Genomic DNA, 18,981 nt, shown 5'->3' with positions numbered 1-18,981 from the left:
AGATTTTTACAAAATCACAGAAAAAAATATTAATGTACATGTTGCCTGTAAAAATAATAATAATGTCCTTCTTCTATAAACAGTAATTAGTTTTTTTGGCAAGGTTTACGTGGAAATTTAAACTTATTACATTTAAATCAGCACAAAAATATATAATTTTACAGATATTTGCTGTTATTTGAAATTTAAATGATGCATATTAAAGGGGAACTTTTTTCAACCTGGGGTCTGTTTTCATATGTCATTTCATACATGTGCGTGATGGAGAAATGAATTTTCAACATAGCTCCAGTATTTAGCCAGGCAGGCAGCTAGCAGCTCAGCTAGCAGCTCAGCTAGCAGCTCAGCTAGCAGCTCAGCTAGCGAAAAGTATGGGGCAACTTGCCCCCCCGCGTCAAAGTCCGCCCTAACGTGCTTTTTTTCCCCACACTGACCGGCTAGGACAGTCTCAATGAGTGTCCCACAACATACTAGAGATGAGAAGTGAACGAAAACCTCCACATCGTTGGTATGGTATGACTCTAAATTTATCCTTAAATTTTTTTTTAAAATTAACAGATCTTTGCTATTATTTGAAAAAACTGATCATGTACATTAAGGATTTTAAAAATGGTAAATCATTTTTAAAATGATTTTACAAATAGTTCCGTTTTGTTAATGAATAAATAATAATTAATAACTTTTACGTTTGACCTAATTTTTGTTGTATTTACATTTTAAAAATTCTATTGCCATTGTTTGAAAAAAACTATGTATCTGAAGGATAAAAAAGTAGATAAATTTAAAGGTTATTTTACAGATATTCTCTGCTTTTTTATGTCTAAATAACTAATAAATCACAAAAAAGAATTTACATTTTGAAAAAAAGGCTAAAATTGTACAAAATGCCCACAACAAAAATCTGTATATTTACAGATTTGCTGTAAATTTATGATGCCAACATGATCTAAAAAAAATTTATAAATTCATTAACAAATATTTCCCATTATTTGGTGAAACTAGTTTTGTACATGAAGTATTTATTTAAAATGTAAATAATTTTTCATGTTTTTTAATAACTTTTACCTGTTTTGTTCATGTATAAATAAGACCTCGTAAAATCACAAAAATAATTACATTGGAAAAAAACAAACTAAAACTGTATAAAATCTCCACAACAAAAAAGGTCAAAACTGGAAATTAAATCCACCTTAAAAAAAATTGTATTCTTATAAAACAGTAATTTGTTCCATCACGTTTTATCGTAAAAATTACCATATTTGTGTTGTATTTACGCTAGCAAAAGATGTTATTTTTTTACAGATTTTTCCTGTTATTTGAAAAACAAAAGGATATTGAGAAACTTAAAATGTTTATTTTACAGCTGATATTCTCTGTAATCTTTTGGCAAGGGGAGAAAAAAAACAGTCGACACAAAAACATTCACGACACTCGTTTACGTGCAAAAAGACGAGAACTTTTATTTTGGAAGTCTGTGGCAGAGTGTGATTTTTATCCTCAGCAGTATTAATTCAAGAAGCACAAATCCACAAACATTTAATGTAAAGCAACAACATCCTCCCAATTCCAACTAAAACTACAAGTGCACTTTAGTCCCTCCTGAATCGAGAAAACCGAGCAGCACTTTGGTCGGTCGTCTTATTTGGAATGTGATTGCAGGTCTTTTTCTGTCCTCCTTTAAGTCACTGAAGAAACGTGTGCTCATGTTGTGACCTTTAGCGAAACAGAAGGTGATAAAAGGCAGTAATCCTGTAAGGCAGAACTATAACGGGACAGAAACATTCAGAATCAAGCAGCAGAGAACGTCACACATCTCCAACCACTAAAAGCTTTTTTAAGTCCATGACGGGACTCTTTGAGGCTTTGTCGTGACATTTTGGATGTAAAAACACAGTGACGACAACTTCCACGCTAGATTTTAAGACTTTTCCCTCAGCGCGCCGCTCCAAACATCCTCAAATAGTCGCAACACAGCAAAACATCCACCAGCTTCAGAGCACATGGAGGTAAAATAAGACATTGAGTGTAAACAATGAGGAGAGATGGGGTTCAGTAGCATTTAAGCTCAATCCACTTTTTGAATCTCTTATAGACATTTGCAAGAGACTAAATCAATAAACACGAGTTTGTCAGCTGAGAAGGCTGGAAACAAAGTGTAGCTACGAGAAATGACAGATTTAGGTGTGAAACTTTCATTTAGACATCTAATATTTCACCAGAAACTTCCTCTAAATACTGGTTTTCAACTATTAAATTGACTATTTTTATGGCACAAGTTACTTACGCCACACACAGAACGCTCCAGATCAAATGCTGTTAAACTGGTTCCCTTTTTAACGAACAATCTTTGGCTGATAATAGAAAACCAACTAACAGAAAGCAGAATAATCCAACTGTTGGAGACGGACTGATTTTTTTACAGGACATGAAGCACAACCAGATGATAGGGGCGGCTTAGAAACAGTGTCGTTACATAGTTTGTCCAGCAGAGCATCGCCGAATCTACCGTTTACCGTCTGCAGCGCATGGAGCGGAGCCACAGCTGAGCGGATGGCGGTGGTAGTTTGTTAAACACACCTCTATGGTGTCCTGTTATGTCTGGAACTGGGATCCGTTGGGTCCACTGGTTCTTGGATGGGCCTCTATGGATCTGGGTTGTACTGGAATAAACTGTTCTGGTACAAAAATGTGGTCTACTCCAGATTTAACCCATCTAAGTGTTTTGATCTGGACCTAGTCTAAAGTGGTCCAGATGTAAAGAAACACACTAAAATTTCTTTCACATTTCAACACAGAAAATAATGGGTTTAAAGAGTCTTTAGCCGTAGCGTTACAGTCTATTCCAGATTTGACCAACTTAAGCTCACTGGTTTTTCATCTGAACCTGGTCTAAAGTGTCCAGATGCAAAATAACACACTAAAATCTCCATGTTATTGCATTGTAACACAAAGAGTAATGATTTTCCATATCAAAAATGATGATAGAGTCTTTAGTCTTTGTATGACAATCTACTCAAGATGTGACCAACCTAAGCTCACTGGTTTTTGACCTGGACCTGATCTAAAGTGGTCCAGATGGGAAAAAAGGGCAGTGAAATCTCCAATATTTGTGCTTTTTTGCATTTTCACAAATAGAGTAACAGTTCTCCAAATCAGAAACTGTAGGTTACATCATGTTCCGTCTCTGCATCTCAGTCTATTCCAGAATCGAGTTGATTCAACTTTACCAGTGGTTTTAATGTTGTGGATGATCTGTGTCGATATGAGGCAGAAAGTTGTTGTTTCCATGTCGATTGGTTGGTTGTTGCGCTCTTATCGGACCAAATTCTCATCGGCAGTGTTACTTCAACAGCCTTCCAGGACAAATCCATTCCTTCTGGTGGGAGAAGAATTAAACCAGCTGCAAACATCTGCTAACCTATTTAATACTTACTGATGTTTACTCAGCTTTGCCCCTAATTGGACTGACTTAAAAAAAGTGGGCGGTGTGGCGGCACAACAGATGACCAAAATAATTGAAGGTAAATTCTTTAAAACAGCAGTTTAGAATCGGGTAACTGCTCTGCTTAAGATTCCTCAATATCTCTTGTACTGGGATCATCAGTGCATGTAGCTTTAGATAAATATGAGCAGGAGCAACCTGCAATATGCTACAAATACTACGGTTTTTGCAGTCATTTAGAATTAATTCAGGCCAATAAGGCTTTCACAGCACTGTGGACGTTTCAGATGATCTAGAGATTTTCTTTCCTCTACAAATCGATTGGTTTAACAGCAGGATCGATTAAAGTCAACCAAGAGTTTCTTCTGTTGACTGCAGCCCTGACAGGAAATAACCCTAAAACTGGAGTCAACATTGGACCTAAACTCCTACTGAAGACTTTAATCTTAATGAGCGCCAACATCAGGTTCCTTTGGAAGAAGTAGAAACTGAAAATGACAGCCTAACATCTTCTATACTGGCGTTTGCTAATATGCACTGAGCAGCTATAAGAGACTCAAAAAGAGAGTTTTAAGGTGAACATGGGTGTTTTGGCAACAGATCTAAACCCTGCTGGCACTGAACCCAACCGTAAAACGTAAACAGAGCAGAAATGGCACATCGAACATAATAGCCCTTTTTGTGTAAACCTTTTTCCGTTGACCAACACAGACTACAGACCTCTAACACAAAGTCAGCACACGAATCCCAAACTGTAACTTCACCTTAATACCTAACCGGCAGTCTGACACATGAAGCGTCTGTGCTGCACAGCGTTAGGTTCACTGCTTATGAGTTCAAGGCAATAAAACGACCAGAACAGACGCCAGAGAAGGGAGATAAATACGTGACACAGAGAGAAGTCTTTAAAGCTGCCGTTGGGGCTTCACACAGTCTGGAGGCCTCTCTCGTGGCCGTCCAGCTGCACCTTGATCTTGTGCAGTTCCTCGATCTCCTGGTGGTGGCGCTCCGTCTTGTGGCGCACCAGAGAGCGGTAGAAGTGGATGGTGAACACCACAAAGATCACCCCCACCGGGACCATGATGATGGTGGAGGCCAGCGCCGCCTGCCAGCCGCTGCCCTGCACCGTCGTGCTGGTGGGCGTCGGCAGGAAGGTGAGCGTCGGCTGGGGCTTCTTGAGCTTGCTGGAGCCCACCGGCAGGAACTTGATCCAGCAGAGCAGCACCACCTCGGCCAGGAACAGCAGGATGCCCAGCGCCGTGGAGAAGCCCCAGGCCAGCTCGATGTAGTAGTGCATCCGCTCGTGGGGCGACTCGCTGACCGAGTTGAGGTTGTGGATGTTGCTGACGGCCTCCACGTTGGGCAGGATGCAGGTGCTGATCAGCAGGGCGAAGAGGTGGACGGCCACCAGCACCGTGGTGCAGACGCTGAAGGCGATGAGGAGAACCCGGGGGTAACTGTACTGCACCTCCAGCTGCACCTCCACCATGGCCACCTGGGACGGGAAGATCCAGGTCGTTAAATCAACGGGACGAGGCTCAAACAGCGATAACGTGCATGTAAACAAACCAGACAGTCTCATCACGTACTGAGGTCATCTTAACCCTTGTGTCATCCTGTGTGTCATCTTAAAATTTGAAAATGGGAGGAGAAATGAAAAAAATCACAGTGAAACTTCTGATGTCCACATTTCAGCATTTTTGGGAAATCTTTGGGAATTTCAAAGGATTTTGGTTGATTTTTTTGTGAATGTTCTTAAAGAAAATATTAGACGTTTTACTGATATATACAGCGCCCTCCAGAATTATTGGCACTCCTGGTTAAGATGTGTTCTTTAGCTTCTAATAAATTCAGTTTTTTTTCTAAATAATATGGACAAAAATGAAAAAAGAGGAAAATCCAATCTTTAATTCAAGTGCATTTATTCAGTGGGGGGAAAAAATAAATCACACATTAAGAAATAATTGTTTTCCATCAAATCATGTGTGCCACAATTATTAGCACCCCTGATGTTAATATTTTGTACAGCCCCCTTTTGCCAACAAAACAGCACCTAATCTTCTCCTATAATACATTTTCAACAATTTTCAGTGTGAGAGCATGCTTCTGCAATAAAAACTGAATTTATTTTAAGGCTTTCAACACATCTTAACCAGGTGTGCCAATAATTATATAGGGCGCTGTCTGTAGTCATTTTAGATATTTTTAGGATTTTTTGGGGGAAGATTTTTATTAATTTTTTGAAAATATTTATGAGAACTTTCTTGCCAAATCTTTTAAGTAATACTTTTAACTGAAACTTTTAAGGGAATTATTGGAATTTTCTTCCTAAAGGTTTTGCAAATTTTCAGAAATTTGGGGAACGTTTTTGCTGATTTTTTTTCAGACAAGGAAACAATATATTTTGGTGCCCATAAATGAAGACAACAGCAGGGTTAAAATCAACAAGACGAGGCTCACACAATGACAACATTCATGTAAATAAACCCAGACAGTCTTACCACGTCCTGAGGTCATATTCACCCTCCTGTCGTCCTGCGGGTCAAAACTGACCCGTTTTAAAATTTGAAAATGTGGGAAAAAAAATCTTCACAGTGAAACTTCTGATGTCCACATTTTCAACATTTTTGGGACATCTTAGAACATTTTTTGGTGGAAAAAAGAAACGTAAAAATGCTTCTTAAGAACATATTAGAAGTTTTACTGATATTTATGTAATCACTTCAGATATTTTCAAGATTTTTAGTAATTTTTTGAAAATATTTATTCAAATTTTCTTGCTAAATCTGAGGGATTTTTGTAAAATGAAACTTTTAAGGGAAATTTTTAAGGAATTTTCTTCCTGAAGGTTTTGCAAATTTTCAGAAACTTGGGGGATTTTTTTTTGCTGAATTTTTGGATTTTTTTTTCAGACAAGGAAACTATTTTTTGGTGCCCGTAAATGAAAACAATGGGAGGCTTAACTGTGTTCAGATGTTTAACCCTTTAAGCTTCAGTCAATTCCAGCCGTTTTCAGTACAAAAAAAATCGCTAATATTCTATTTTTAAATAAAAAAATTACGAAAAATACGGGGAATATTGGACGGGCATCGCGAGGTGCTTTTCCTTGAAAAGGACCGATTCGGGGATTTTATACCGACTTCAGGACATGTTTTGGACAAAATAGTTTCCTGGCTTGTGTCATCTGGATGTAAAAGGTTGGATTATGGCCGTTTTTTGTGGAATCTTTTTTTTTGTGTATAATAATGAACCCGGAAATGTGAGTCGCGCTGTGTGCGTTGAAGCCGTGTATAGAGAACGGATGGATGAATATTTGTTTTTGTCGGACAAATGTGTTTTTCTCACCCGCTGTGGTAATCGCATCTGAAAGTGGTTTATACCGGCAGATTCATGAGAATCTAAGCTTTCCATCGGTGTATAGTGTTTGTATAAGCACGTTTGCGGCCGTCGGACATTCTTGAAATTCCTATGCAAATTAGTAGGTGTACCGCCGGCGGTACACTGAAGCTTAAAGGGTTAAACTGCAAAGAAGTTATTCAGGAGAATTAAGTTCTGAAAGTTCCCTGCAGGCATGAAGCTCTCCTGATTAACGATCAGTACAAAAATACAACTGCAAGTGTCTTCTGATTATGACGAAAAACAAACAAGCTTCTTTCAGTTGTGCCATTTAGCCAAAGTCAAACCTTCCTTAAACCGCATCGACCTTGAAAAAGCCCTTCATGATTTTATCAGCTAAAGACTGGACCACTGCAATGCTCTTTATGTTGGCATCTCCCAGTCATCGATCAGTCACCTGCAACTCATGCAAAATGCAGCACTGGAAAAAATGTCCCTCTCAAAACAGGAGAAAAAAAAACTATTTCAAAGAACTTTTACTTTGAAATAATGAAATGAAATTGCCACGAGAACAAGTGAAAAATGGCTTTCTTGAAATAAGATGTGATATTTAGAATATTGAGCTCTTAAAATTAGCTGGGAAAACCTATTTTAAGCTCTACTTTACTGGGCTTGTCAAGCTTAGGTGTCTTAACCCTCCTGTTTTCTTCATTTACGGCACCAAAAAATATTGTTCCCGTCTCTGAAAAAAAAATCCAAAAATTCAGCAAACAAAATTCCCCAAATTTATAAACATTTGCAAAATCCTCTGGAAGAAAATTCCAAAAATTCCTTAAGTTTCCCTTAACAGCTTTATTTAAAAAAAGAAACAAAAACAATCACCAAATTCGGCAAGAAATAAAAATTTCAAAAATAATAAAAATTGTAAATATTTTCAAAAAATGAATAAAAATCTTCCCCAAAAATCATAAAAATATCTAAAACTAAACTCTCTTTACAGATATTTGCCATTTAAAAAAAAACTAATTTTGTACTTTAAGGATTAAAAAACAACAAATTTTTTAATGATCATTGTACAGATATTTCCTGTTTTGTTAATGTAAGTAATAATTAGTAAAATCACAGAAATACTGAATTAATTTACATAAACTAAAACTGGTCAAAACTGTAAATTAAATCTTAATTTGTTCTTTTACAATGTTGTACACTACAAATTACCCTACTTTTACAGTATTTACATCAGCCAAAAAATACAATATTTTATCCAGATATTACCTGTGATTTGAATATATCAACATATAGTCAAACGGTAAATCAGTTTTATTCATTATTGTTTGATAGTTTTTCCCTGTTTTGTTAATGTATGAATAATAATTCGTAAAACTGCTGAAAAAAATTGCTTTCATTGAAAAAATGTAAAATAAAATTTAAAAAAAACTGATCAAAATCAAATTAAATCCACTTTAAAAAAATCTGTATTTTCATAAACACTTCACAAATATCTGCTTTTTATTATTTTGAAAAATTATTTATACAGATAAAGAATTTTAAAAATGTAAATAATTTTTAATACTTTTTCATAGTTTTTCCCTGTAACTTACAGTTCTATACACAAACTGCTGGGTTTCCGCTACATTCAGCCTGTAGCTACTAAAATAAAAGCACCGCTCCTTTAATTTCTTGGCATAATTTCTCCTTAATTGTCTCCACCTTTAAGTTGTCTTGCACTGTGTCGGGTACTTGCGAGTACTAAGGTGAACTACAGATAACTGTGGCGCTCTCAGTATCTACTTTTTGTGTGTGCGTGCGTGGAGGGCGGAGCCTGCCACCGCGACAGAAAAAAATCCAAGCAGAAACACTGAACTGATATTTCATCATGATGGTTTTTAACTACAGTGGTTTTAGATTTTGTACAAAAATTAAAAACACACTCACAAAATTAATATCAACTCAACTATGACCGATCATTTTCTGGAGTTTTTCGGTTTAACTGCAGGCTGTGTCAGCAGGAAAATATCTATATAATGTATTATTTGCTAGTGCTGGTGACAACTGGCGGAGAGCTGAAAAAATGTTGAACAAGTTGATTTTTTCTCTTTTAATATTTCTGTAAAATAAATAATCAAAGAAATTCCTGTTTTTAAATTTGATAAATTATTTTTACAGGATGTACTGCAAAAAAAACATGTTTGAGATATTTAGAAATGGCGTCATTACACAGTTTGTCCAGCAGAGCGGTGCTGACTCAACTGTTTACAACAATGCCACACATGTAGCAGAGACTGTATCACAGCCGAGCAGGAGGTGGTGTGGAGTCAAGTGTTGACTTTATGTTAACCCTTAAATAGCCAGGACCAAGTATACCCGTTCCCGCTTACTCGTACACACAGCCGAAACTGAACATTCTCAGCTTAACACGCGTGACTCGTTTATGATTGCTAATTAACATAAAATATGCACACACCCGTATGTTTAAGTCGATATAAACATTGGCCCCAAATTTGCTTATTTCAAACGATAAGCCGTATGAGCCGTTATAACGAAGCCGCAATTACGAAGCTCTTATCAGGCCGTGTACCGGCCGAAATTCAAAATGGCGAACGTCTACGACAATGCGACCTCGCAAGACTTGATCGATATTTTTATGGATTAGATGTTTTAGTATGTGTACTTCTCCAGAAACACGGCCCTGTAAGGGTTAAGTTGGTAACTATGCAGACAGTGAAATACACTGCTGGAAAGTTACGTTTCCAACGGTCCATGAACTAATCATGTGTAACATATATACTTCAGTCCACAAACTATGATATTCCATCATAATTGTTTTATTCTACTGTGGTTTAAAAATGATTAAAACTGTTTGCAGGAACTACATTTGGTAAAAAACTAAAAAAAATCGGCCTCCTCAAAGCAGTCATTAAATTAATAGTGACTCAGCTACGACTAATAATCATATTACAAAAATTCAGGAATTTCTCAGGTGAACCGGGCTGAACTGCAGGCTGCGTAAGCATAAAATGTCTATATAATGTACTATTTTCTAGATTTGAATTGATTTAAACATGTTCAGCAAAATAGTTTTAGTAATAAATAAAATCAATACATCTTTTTATATGATTTATGGCATAACTTTGTAACACTGCACATAAGACATGTTTGCGTCATTTCTCCTTGGTGTCTGTTCTGTTTCCTTGGAGGACTTTACATTACAGTGAAAAATGAACCCACGATGAGTAATAATGCGGCAAAAACTGCTCGGGGGTTCTGAGCATTGAGTAAGTTTAATATCAGATTCTGGTGCTGTGATAGATGACCTTGGTAATGATGGATGTGTTTTGTTCCCAGCTGCAAAGTCCCCTGAATTTGATCCACATTTTTGACTGGCTTATTCTCCATAGCAACAGTGACTGATGCTCACGGAGGCGCAAACAAAAAATAAAACCCAAATGAGCACAAAGCAGAGCTGAGCTAAAAATGCTGCTGCTGGATAAACGACAGAGAGAATACAGCAGTTTTGAGAGTCCAACATATTTCAGTGAAGCATGTGTTTTTTTGGTTCTAAAGTTGTCCCCAGTCCCCGATAACTTTGATTTATGTTGTCAGAAAATGTAACCCAGAGGACAAACTGTGACCATGAAGATTGATGTGCAGCGGCCAGAAATGTCACCTTGAGAACAGGAAGTCTGAAACCATTTCCTGCCAGAATTATCTGGGTCACACAAGATCTGTGGTTCTCACAAGCATCATCAGGTTCCTGGAGAAAAGATAAAGCTTTGTTATGGTTAAAAACATGAACAGCTAACTAACCATAGCAAAGCCGGAGAGCAGCGCAGACGTCCTGCTGGAGGCCTTCAGCTTGGCCCGGCTCAGGTACAGCTTCCTCCAGGACAAGGCCTGAACTGAGTGGTGGTTGGAGCTCACCAGCTCCAGGTAGCTACGTCGCACCCAGTCCCTGTAGTCCATCCCACCGCCGTCCGGAGCCCGCTCTGAGACTCCCGGGGCTGGGGAACCCATCGGGACGTTCAGCTCACTGCTCATGACTCCTGGAGGGTAAAAAGAGGACAGATGTGAGCTGCACCTCACTACAAATACACAAGATACCCATACCAGACAGGGGTCCTCAACTTACGACACCGCTCCTTTAGATAAACGTAAGTCGATTTTAGCCGTAAACTGGAACTCCAGCAAAAATGGAAATGAAGCTGTTGGGTGCATATCAAACAGTTCTTCAGAAAAGTGAATACCAATGACTTTCATGCATGTCTGAGCCATTTTACAAGAAGATAACATGGAGATGGCTTTCCTTTTCTTTGAAGCCCTTCCATCTGAAGAGTCTGACTTAGGGAGCCATAATGAAGGGGAAAAAGTAAGCAAATGTATCACAGTCCAAGGTGGCGTACAACCACCAACTATAAACAAATCCGTCTTATTGCGCCACACGGTAACATGTCCGCTCACCAACTACTTCCATGTAACCTGTTCCGATGTAACGACGAAACGCTATAGGTCGAGGGTGTTGTAAATCGAGGACCCCCTGCACTTTATTTACCTAGCTATATAAAAATGAGGATGAATCAGTTTTAAAACTTGTGTATCTTAACTAAGTTAAGTCGGATAACACATAAAATAAGACAAATCAGAACAATAATTTTTACTGTCGATTATTTTCTCCTTTAATAAGCAAGTTCTTTGCCCTATAAAATGTCACAAAATGGTGAAAAGTGTCGATCAGCGTTTCCAAAACCCCAACATCGTGTCCACAACCCAAAAGACATTTAGTTTAACATCATAAAGCAGGAAAGAAACCACAAAATATTCACATTTGAGAAGCAAGAAAGAGATTTTAGACTTCTTTCCCCCTAAAAAATGACTCCAACTGATCCATCTGTTATCAAATTAGTTGCAGATTAATTTGAGAGTTGAAAACTAATCAATTAATATTCTCAGCTCTGGTCTGAACCACATGCCATCTAAGTAACACGAAGCTACAGCATCAGTGTAAATGCATTTAATTCATCAATTAGTAATTCCTTGGTGATAGTCATTTGAAGAAAGCTTAATACAACATGAAACACTGTGATTGAGACAAGTTTAAAGTGGTGCAGAGGTTACTGAGGCGCAATATAAAATGTTCTTGACTAAATTATTAAATTTCTCTAATAAATATTTATGTTTTGTAAGTGAAGAAGAGCTTCCTGTGTGGTCACGATGATCATAGCGAAGGAAGTTTAAAATCTGATGCATCCGAATGCTATGGCTCTTAAGTCAGTAGTGTTTGAATAATTCTGTGACATTTATGCGATTTAATATATTTTTATATTAAATAAATAGTTTGCCAACTCCTGCCCCTATATGGGCCTGTAGACATGACTCAACAGGAAAACATGACGATGGAATACAATCCCTCGGTTTGTTATCTCAGATATTAAGATAATAAACGTATAAACATTTTTACAACGCCATAAAGGAATCTTTTTATAAGAATGTGATCCGTGTTGTTTTTCCTCCTGCCCATCACTCACTGAAGCTCCACGGTTCTATTCTCGTTAAACTCCGTCTGAATATTCCCACAGCCCAGTCTGAACTTTTTGTCGGGAGACAAAGTTTGCCAAAGGACTGTTTTTGTCTCAGACGCTGTTGACAAAGAGGAGCTGAGGAGAGACTTGTGAGACAGGAACAGCAAGAAATGGAGAAAATGAAATAAAATGAAGCAACAGACGGACATCAGAAGTGCATCTGAGAACTTATAAAACTAGAAAAGCACTCAGAGAGAGCAGTAGTACTCCTCCAAGGTTGTTCATTCCCCCATAAGGCATTGTCAGAAATGCAGCATTTTTTTATTAGTTACTGATGATCAGAAATCACAGCAACATAGAATGTGTCCATTTATTATAGATGTACCCACAAACAACGACCTTGCACTGAGCACAGGCTTGTGTTGTGCATGTGTACAGATACCGAATCATGTGACCTAAATACGTAGGGGGCGGCGGGAATTGATGGGACTCAGAAACACCCCCACAATTTCATCAGTTCTTCCTTGTATCATTTCTGACAGATAAGTCTTGATAAGTCCACGGCTGTTGATTTGCAGTAGATTCACAATTGTGTGATCCCCAGCAGTCAGCTGATGTAGTGTTCACTTGTTGTCATGGTTACAGTGATGCCTTGCGGCCATCTAGCAATGATACAGAAATCTTCAACCAATCCGTGGATCCAGACTATAAGCCACATCACTGCCAAAATCTACTCAGTTGGTCCTTGTGTCATTTCTGACTTCAGTGAAAATTTCATCCAAATCCGTTTTTTAGTAATGTTGCTAACAGACAAACCAACTCTGATCGTCACATCAGTCCACCACATTCCTTGGTGGAGCAACTAAGAAACATAAAGAAAACAGGTGATAACTGAATGTCTTATGCACCAGATTGACTTCAGCATTGCATTTTCTGTCAGTTTTATTACACATTATATCGTATACACTTAATTGGTCTTTCTGGTGCATTTGACTTTAATAAAACATGTCAGTGATCAATTTAGCTCCATTTAGCTAATTTGCACCGATTTTATTGACCACTATTAGATGTTGTATTCCAAAATGAAGTAATTTTAACAATTCAGTGATTTGCAGACTCTAATACGGCATTACCTCACTTGATATTGTTGTTATCAGTCCATGCATTATGTGATTTTAAGGAGAACAATTCATGACAACAGTCCTGCATTTCTAATGAAAACTGAGCCCATGCAGTTGCACAACTCTACAACCGACAAAGTGTCTGTGCCAAGAAACAAACAAAAACCTTACAGACTGTCGACTTGCGTGTATTTTTTATTTGTTTCCATGGTCACGTCCCCTAAAAACTCTTCATGAAGCAGAATAAAGCAGTATTTTGGACAATAATGTGCTTTAAACTCGATCACAGTTCATAGAAAAGCCTGATCCATAGAGACGGAATTCCCAGTTTGATGAGGAAGAAATAGACTGGTGTGCTGCAACTAGGACTGCAGACAACAATTATTTTCACCGTTAATCTGTCCTTTATTTTCTCGATTAATCAATTACCGTAGTTGTTTAGTCTTAAAAATGTATGAAATTGTGGATTATCGTTTCCTTAAGCCCAACATCCTCAAGTGTTTTATCCACAAAAGGAAGTCGGAATCCGACGAAATTCCTCAAATTAGTGGCCAAAGTACATGTTTTTAACTCAACAGTCTAATCAATAATAGGGATTTTTGTTGTTGCTCCAGCTGCAGCTCTGTCAACAGACGCTGCTACAGAATACAGTCGTGCTCATGGTGATGTTCTCAATCAGAATATTCACCAACATGAAGCACCTGGTGGTTGTCCGCCGTCTGTTCTTAGATTAATTAAAGTCAGCTGAGTGTGGAGTTTCTGAGGAGATGCTAAAGGTCTCACAGAGTTTGACTTGTGGAGCCACACGGCGTTTTATGAGGAGCTCACTTTGCTGCTGCGTGTGAGAAACATCCTGACGCAGCAGTGGATACGTCCAAACGCTGTTTCCTGCTGTGTTTTTTAGAAATAAATTGTGTTTTTAACATGTGTTTTAGTCACTTTATTATTCGTTTACTATGCTTTGTGACAATTTGGGCTGCAGCGACTCGTGGTTTGGAGAGCACAATTAAAATAAAGGCAGTAGTGGTTAGCCCTGAACAGGAACAAGGGTGCAATCTTCTGTAAGACTTTAGGGTGGCGGATGCAGGTTTATTTTTGACCCAGTTATCTTAGACAAATGTCATTTTGTGCTCTGCTGCTGTGACATGCAGCTGGTGTTTAATAAAATCAAAGGAAAGATCATGCAAATTGAGCATCAGTAGATCGACTCTGCACAATCCAGAATTTCCATCTCTGATTTGTTTGAAAACTTGACTGGAACTTGCTCACAGTTGCACATTTAAAGTTTTACAAAAGTACAATTTAAGGGTAACGTCTTCTCTGTAATTTTTACTCTTTACAAAGTCTTCTGCATGTTTGACACCGCTGCTGAAAGACATCCATTAGATGTATGCGCTTGGTAACATGTTATCCCTTCCCTGTGACGCTCTACGTTCACTTCCTCTTCACTTCATTAGATGTGAGGAGTGGAAATACGCAGATTTTTAAATATTAAAGGAAAGAAACCAGAGGCCACACAGGGCCTAAGCTTGTATCTACTGCTAGTTCATGGACACATCTAATAAGTGGGATAAGACTGGGAATTAGTGTGGAATTTAGAAGGTGTCAAACTCTCAACCCTCGTGTAATCCTGTGGGTCAAAACTGACCTGTTTTAAAGTTTGAAAATGTGGAGAAAAAATATATATTTTCACAGTGAAACTTTTGATGTCCACATTTTCAACATTTTTGGGAAATCTTTGAACATTTTTTGGGGTGAAAAAAAGAAATGCTAAAAAAAGAACATTCACAATAACATTTACAAGAATTTTCTTGCTAAATTTGGGGAATTATTTCTAAAAATAAAACTTAAGGATTTACTGGAATTTTCTTCCTGAAGGTTCTGCAAATTTTCAGAAATTTGAGGAATTTTTTTGCTGAATTCTTGGATTTTTTTTAGACAAGGAAACAATATTTTTTGGTGCCTTTAAACGAGAACAACAGGAGGGTTGAAGTAAATTTCCAGACAGGAAATACCAACATGTCAAAGTTCATGAAAGGATTACATATTTAACATATTTTCCCACTGTGTATTTTCAGGTACAGATCGGTGTTCACTTAGTATTAGAGGAAAGAATTCACAGCTTCATCCTACAATCTGACCCGTTTATGTTATTTGTTATACATGTGTTTTTGTAATTAAACATCGTCACTGACAGCCACATTTCTCCGTCAGACATATCTAACGTTGGCAGCAGCAGCAGCTGTGACATTTCCTCCTTTCCTCTACACTAGACATCAACTGAAGACTTCACATTAACACACAGCTTTTAAACAGGACTGCTATTAATAACATTGACTTTATTTACACAACAGATTGTGAGTTTCTTCATAGTCTCAGGAAAACAATGTGCACATATTTAAGCTAGCTCACATCTATATTACTGTAAATGCTTTTAGACCTTTCATAACAGCTTTAATTTGCTGCACTTGCTTTTTAAAATATTAAATCCGTGTTTATCTTTTTTGCTTGTCAGCGTTTACTTTGATGCACCGAAAACCCACCTTGCAATAATTCTGACCACATATCTTTTGATCGCATGGTGCACTTCCTGCTACAGAGCAGTGTTTATCTATGTAAAGTTCTGACATTTCACTCACTCCCTGCTCATCTTCATGCAAACACAAACCACTGGTTTTCCTGAGTTTAACAGTTATTAACAGTTGTATGATTGCAAGAGAGCCTCAGAAATTATGCAAATAATCCTAAGAGTTTCTGTGAAAAGAATTGGATTTTTGGTTTTGTTTCATACAAGATTTCTCTTCACTTAAGGCTTAATTTAACAAAGCAGTTATGGTCTCTGCTGCTGTGGGATGCAGCTGGTATTTAATAAAGTCAACAGAAAGATTATGCAAATGGAACATCAGCAGATCAATTCTGCACAATCCAGAATCACCATCTCTGATTTGCTTGAAACCTGTAGCCGTACAAAATCTATATGTGGATAAGCATGAGTAGAAAAAATATAAAACATAAGCAGAAACTATAAAATGTGCATTGTTTAAAGAAAATAAAATGGACTGTGTAATAATAATGGTTATTGCACATTAGTGAGTATTAACTCAAAAAGTGAAATAAATCAAATCATTATTGGAACTCTGCTAAACCATCTCTGATCTGTTTGAAACATTTTCACAATAAACTACAGATATTAAAATTAGCATCTTTGAAATTTCCCCTTGATACTCCAAGTACTTTCCAAGATGAATACTTTATAAAAGTGGACATCGATCCACTTTAAGCATGTTTTGTCACACATAAAAGATATTTAGATGTTACAGCAGCCAGATACAACTGAAACTAAAGAAATAAAGAAGTGCAATGAAGTTAAAAATTAACATATAATAGTAATAACAAAAAAAAAAATCAGTGAAGCTAAAAATGTTACACTTATTCACTGCACATATACTACACGTTTTCTACAATTCATATGAAGCAAAGAAGCCATGCCTACAAGCAGTACAGGTGGATTGTTTCACTTCTGCTGGGCTGTTTGTGACCCCTGATGTAAATAATCCCATCTAGAAAAGAAACTGGACTTTTGTTTTCTGTCTGTTTTTGTCATTTGTCTCATATTTTTGTCGGCTGTCTCATGTTCTTGTCGTTTTGTGTTTCCTTCTTGTCTCGCTTGTGTTTTTGTCATCTTGTATTTTACTTTATTCATTGTTTTTAGTATCACTTTGTCTCATTTTTGTCTTTTTTTTTTGCCACTTTGGAATTTTGTGTATTTTTTGTCACTTTTTTGTTTCGTGTCATTTGTCCCATTCTTTGTCGTGTTTCTCGCTTTTGTTTTGCGTCTCATTTTTGTCATATTTAATCCTGGTTTTGTCTTTTTTTGTCGTTTTGATCAGAAAGAAAATTACTATATCGCTCATTGTTCTTTTATCGCTTTGTGTCCGTTTTTGTCATTGTGTGTCTTGTTTTTTTTTTTTTTTGTCTGACTTTTGTTGCTTGGCTCATGTTTTTAGTCCTTTTGTGTTTTTTTTTGTCTCGCTTGTATTTTCTGTCATTCTGTGTTTCACTGTGTTTTGTTTTGTGCCTTTTTTGGTCTCGCTTTTCTACAATTCATATCAGTATCGCTACTGATGGGTTGTATGTGACCTCTGATGTAAATAATCCTATCTAGAAAAAGAAGCAGACTTTTGGTTTTGTTTTTTGTCTTTTTTGTCTGACTTTTGTCGTTTCTCTCATGTTTTTGTCATTTTGTATTTCCTCTTTGTCTCGCTTGTGTTTTTTGTCATCTTGTGTTTTGCTTTTTTGTTGCTGTGTGTATCGTTTTTGTCATTTTGGCCCATTTTTGTCCATTTTTTTGGATGCTTTGCAACCATTTTCTGGTTTTGTAGTTTTGTTTGTCTTCTTTGGTCATTTTGATCATAAAGTAAAATACTATTTTATATAATATTTGTCTTGTTTTGCAGTTTTTGTCCGACTTGACGGTTGTCTCATGTATTTGTCATTTTGTTTCTCATTTTTGTTGTTTTATGTTTCCTTTTTGTCTCGCTTGTCTTTTGTCATCTTGTGTTTTGCTTTTTTTGTCGCCTTGTGTCTTTTTTTGTCTCGCCTTTCTACAATTCATATGAGCACCACCACAAGCGTTAAAGGTGGATTGTATTGCTTCTTATGGGCTGCTTGTGACTCCTGAATTAGAATGAGTTTGACCTCCGATGCAAATAATCCTACCTATAAAAACAACTGGACTTCCGGTTTTGGTTTCATCCAAGATTTTTATTCAATTAAGGAATTGAAGATGAGCAGATTAGTTATGAAGTTATTGGGATTTTTATGACCTGCATGACTGAGAAGCCTAAAAATTGGAGTTTATAGTGTGCAAAGTGTAAAAGCACACTTAAAGTGGTGCTAAAAGTAAAGTATAAACGCAGCAGGTTGAGTCCTGATTGGGTTTACAGCGCTAACAGTTCAGCACCTTCCGTGTATATTTAGAAAACTGGCTAGTTAGCAGGATCCGTTTACTGACTTTAGCTAGCAGAGATCCGGCGGACTATTTCTGGCAACGTTAGGCACAGAAATATGAAAGCCAGCGTTTCTAAAATAAACTATTAAATTACACTGAAATCCAATTCGTCCCGGTCGGAGAGTCACAGAGCAGGACTCCACTAGCTAGCCAACTTAGCTAACATCGTTTCCCCACAGAGTTATCCTTCCGTTAGCGGCTGATTTAATTTATTAAAAAAAATCTTACCTGTCTGTAGAAGTGTCCTTTTTAATTACGGATTCCTGACAGTCCACGTTTCAGAAAGATGAACGGATTAAAGTAAACCGCTGCGACTGTTTTCGGTGGAGCAGCTGCAGCTCCTCGGCTCCAGGTTCCACTAACGTCCCTGTTGAGCTCCAGAGGAAGAGCCGGAAACGTCGTTCCTCTCCTCCATTCCTCCAGAACCTGCAGGACGGCTTCACTCCCTCCGTTACCGAGTGACTCAGTCGGTTCACCTGCCGCCGTTTTTATCGGTTTGGGTGGTGCTGAGCTACGAGCGGAGCGACGGAGAAGAAAAGTACTTCCGCAACAGGA

At 37.5% G+C, this 18,981-nt stretch overlaps 1 protein-coding gene across 1 annotated transcript; it reads right to left on the bottom strand.

The window, feature by feature from the left end:
* Window positions 1-1,434: 1,434 nt before the first annotated feature.
* Window positions 1,435-18,981, bottom strand: orai2 (ORAI calcium release-activated calcium modulator 2). Its single transcript, XM_022215403.2, has 3 exons — window positions 18,655-18,981; window positions 10,586-10,821; window positions 1,435-4,937 (listed from the first exon to the last, which is right to left on the bottom strand). Exons 2-3 carry the CDS (start codon window positions 10,814-10,816, stop codon window positions 4,368-4,370), a joined length of 801 nt encoding a protein of 266 aa, XP_022071095.2. The 5' UTR covers window positions 10,817-10,821; window positions 18,655-18,981; the 3' UTR covers window positions 1,435-4,367.

Source organism: Acanthochromis polyacanthus, chromosome 17, assembly GCF_021347895.1.
Source record: "Acanthochromis polyacanthus isolate Apoly-LR-REF ecotype Palm Island chromosome 17, KAUST_Apoly_ChrSc, whole genome shotgun sequence".
Lineage (NCBI taxonomy): Eukaryota > Metazoa > Chordata > Actinopteri > Pomacentridae > Acanthochromis > Acanthochromis polyacanthus.
Note: the sequence above shows the minus strand (reverse complement) of the source record. Positions and strands in the feature narration are given on the sequence as shown.

Excerpts from the sequence above, each read along its gene's own strand:
- orai2 (XM_022215403.2), bottom strand. The coding sequence starts at position 10,816 with ATGAGCAGTGAGCTGAACGTCCCGATGGGTTCCCCAGCCCCGGGAGTC. Across the intron at positions 4,938-10,585 it reads TGCTCTCCGGCTTTGCTATG|GTGGCCATGGTGGAGGTGCA; the intron begins GTTAGTTAGCTG and ends TTCCCGTCCCAG.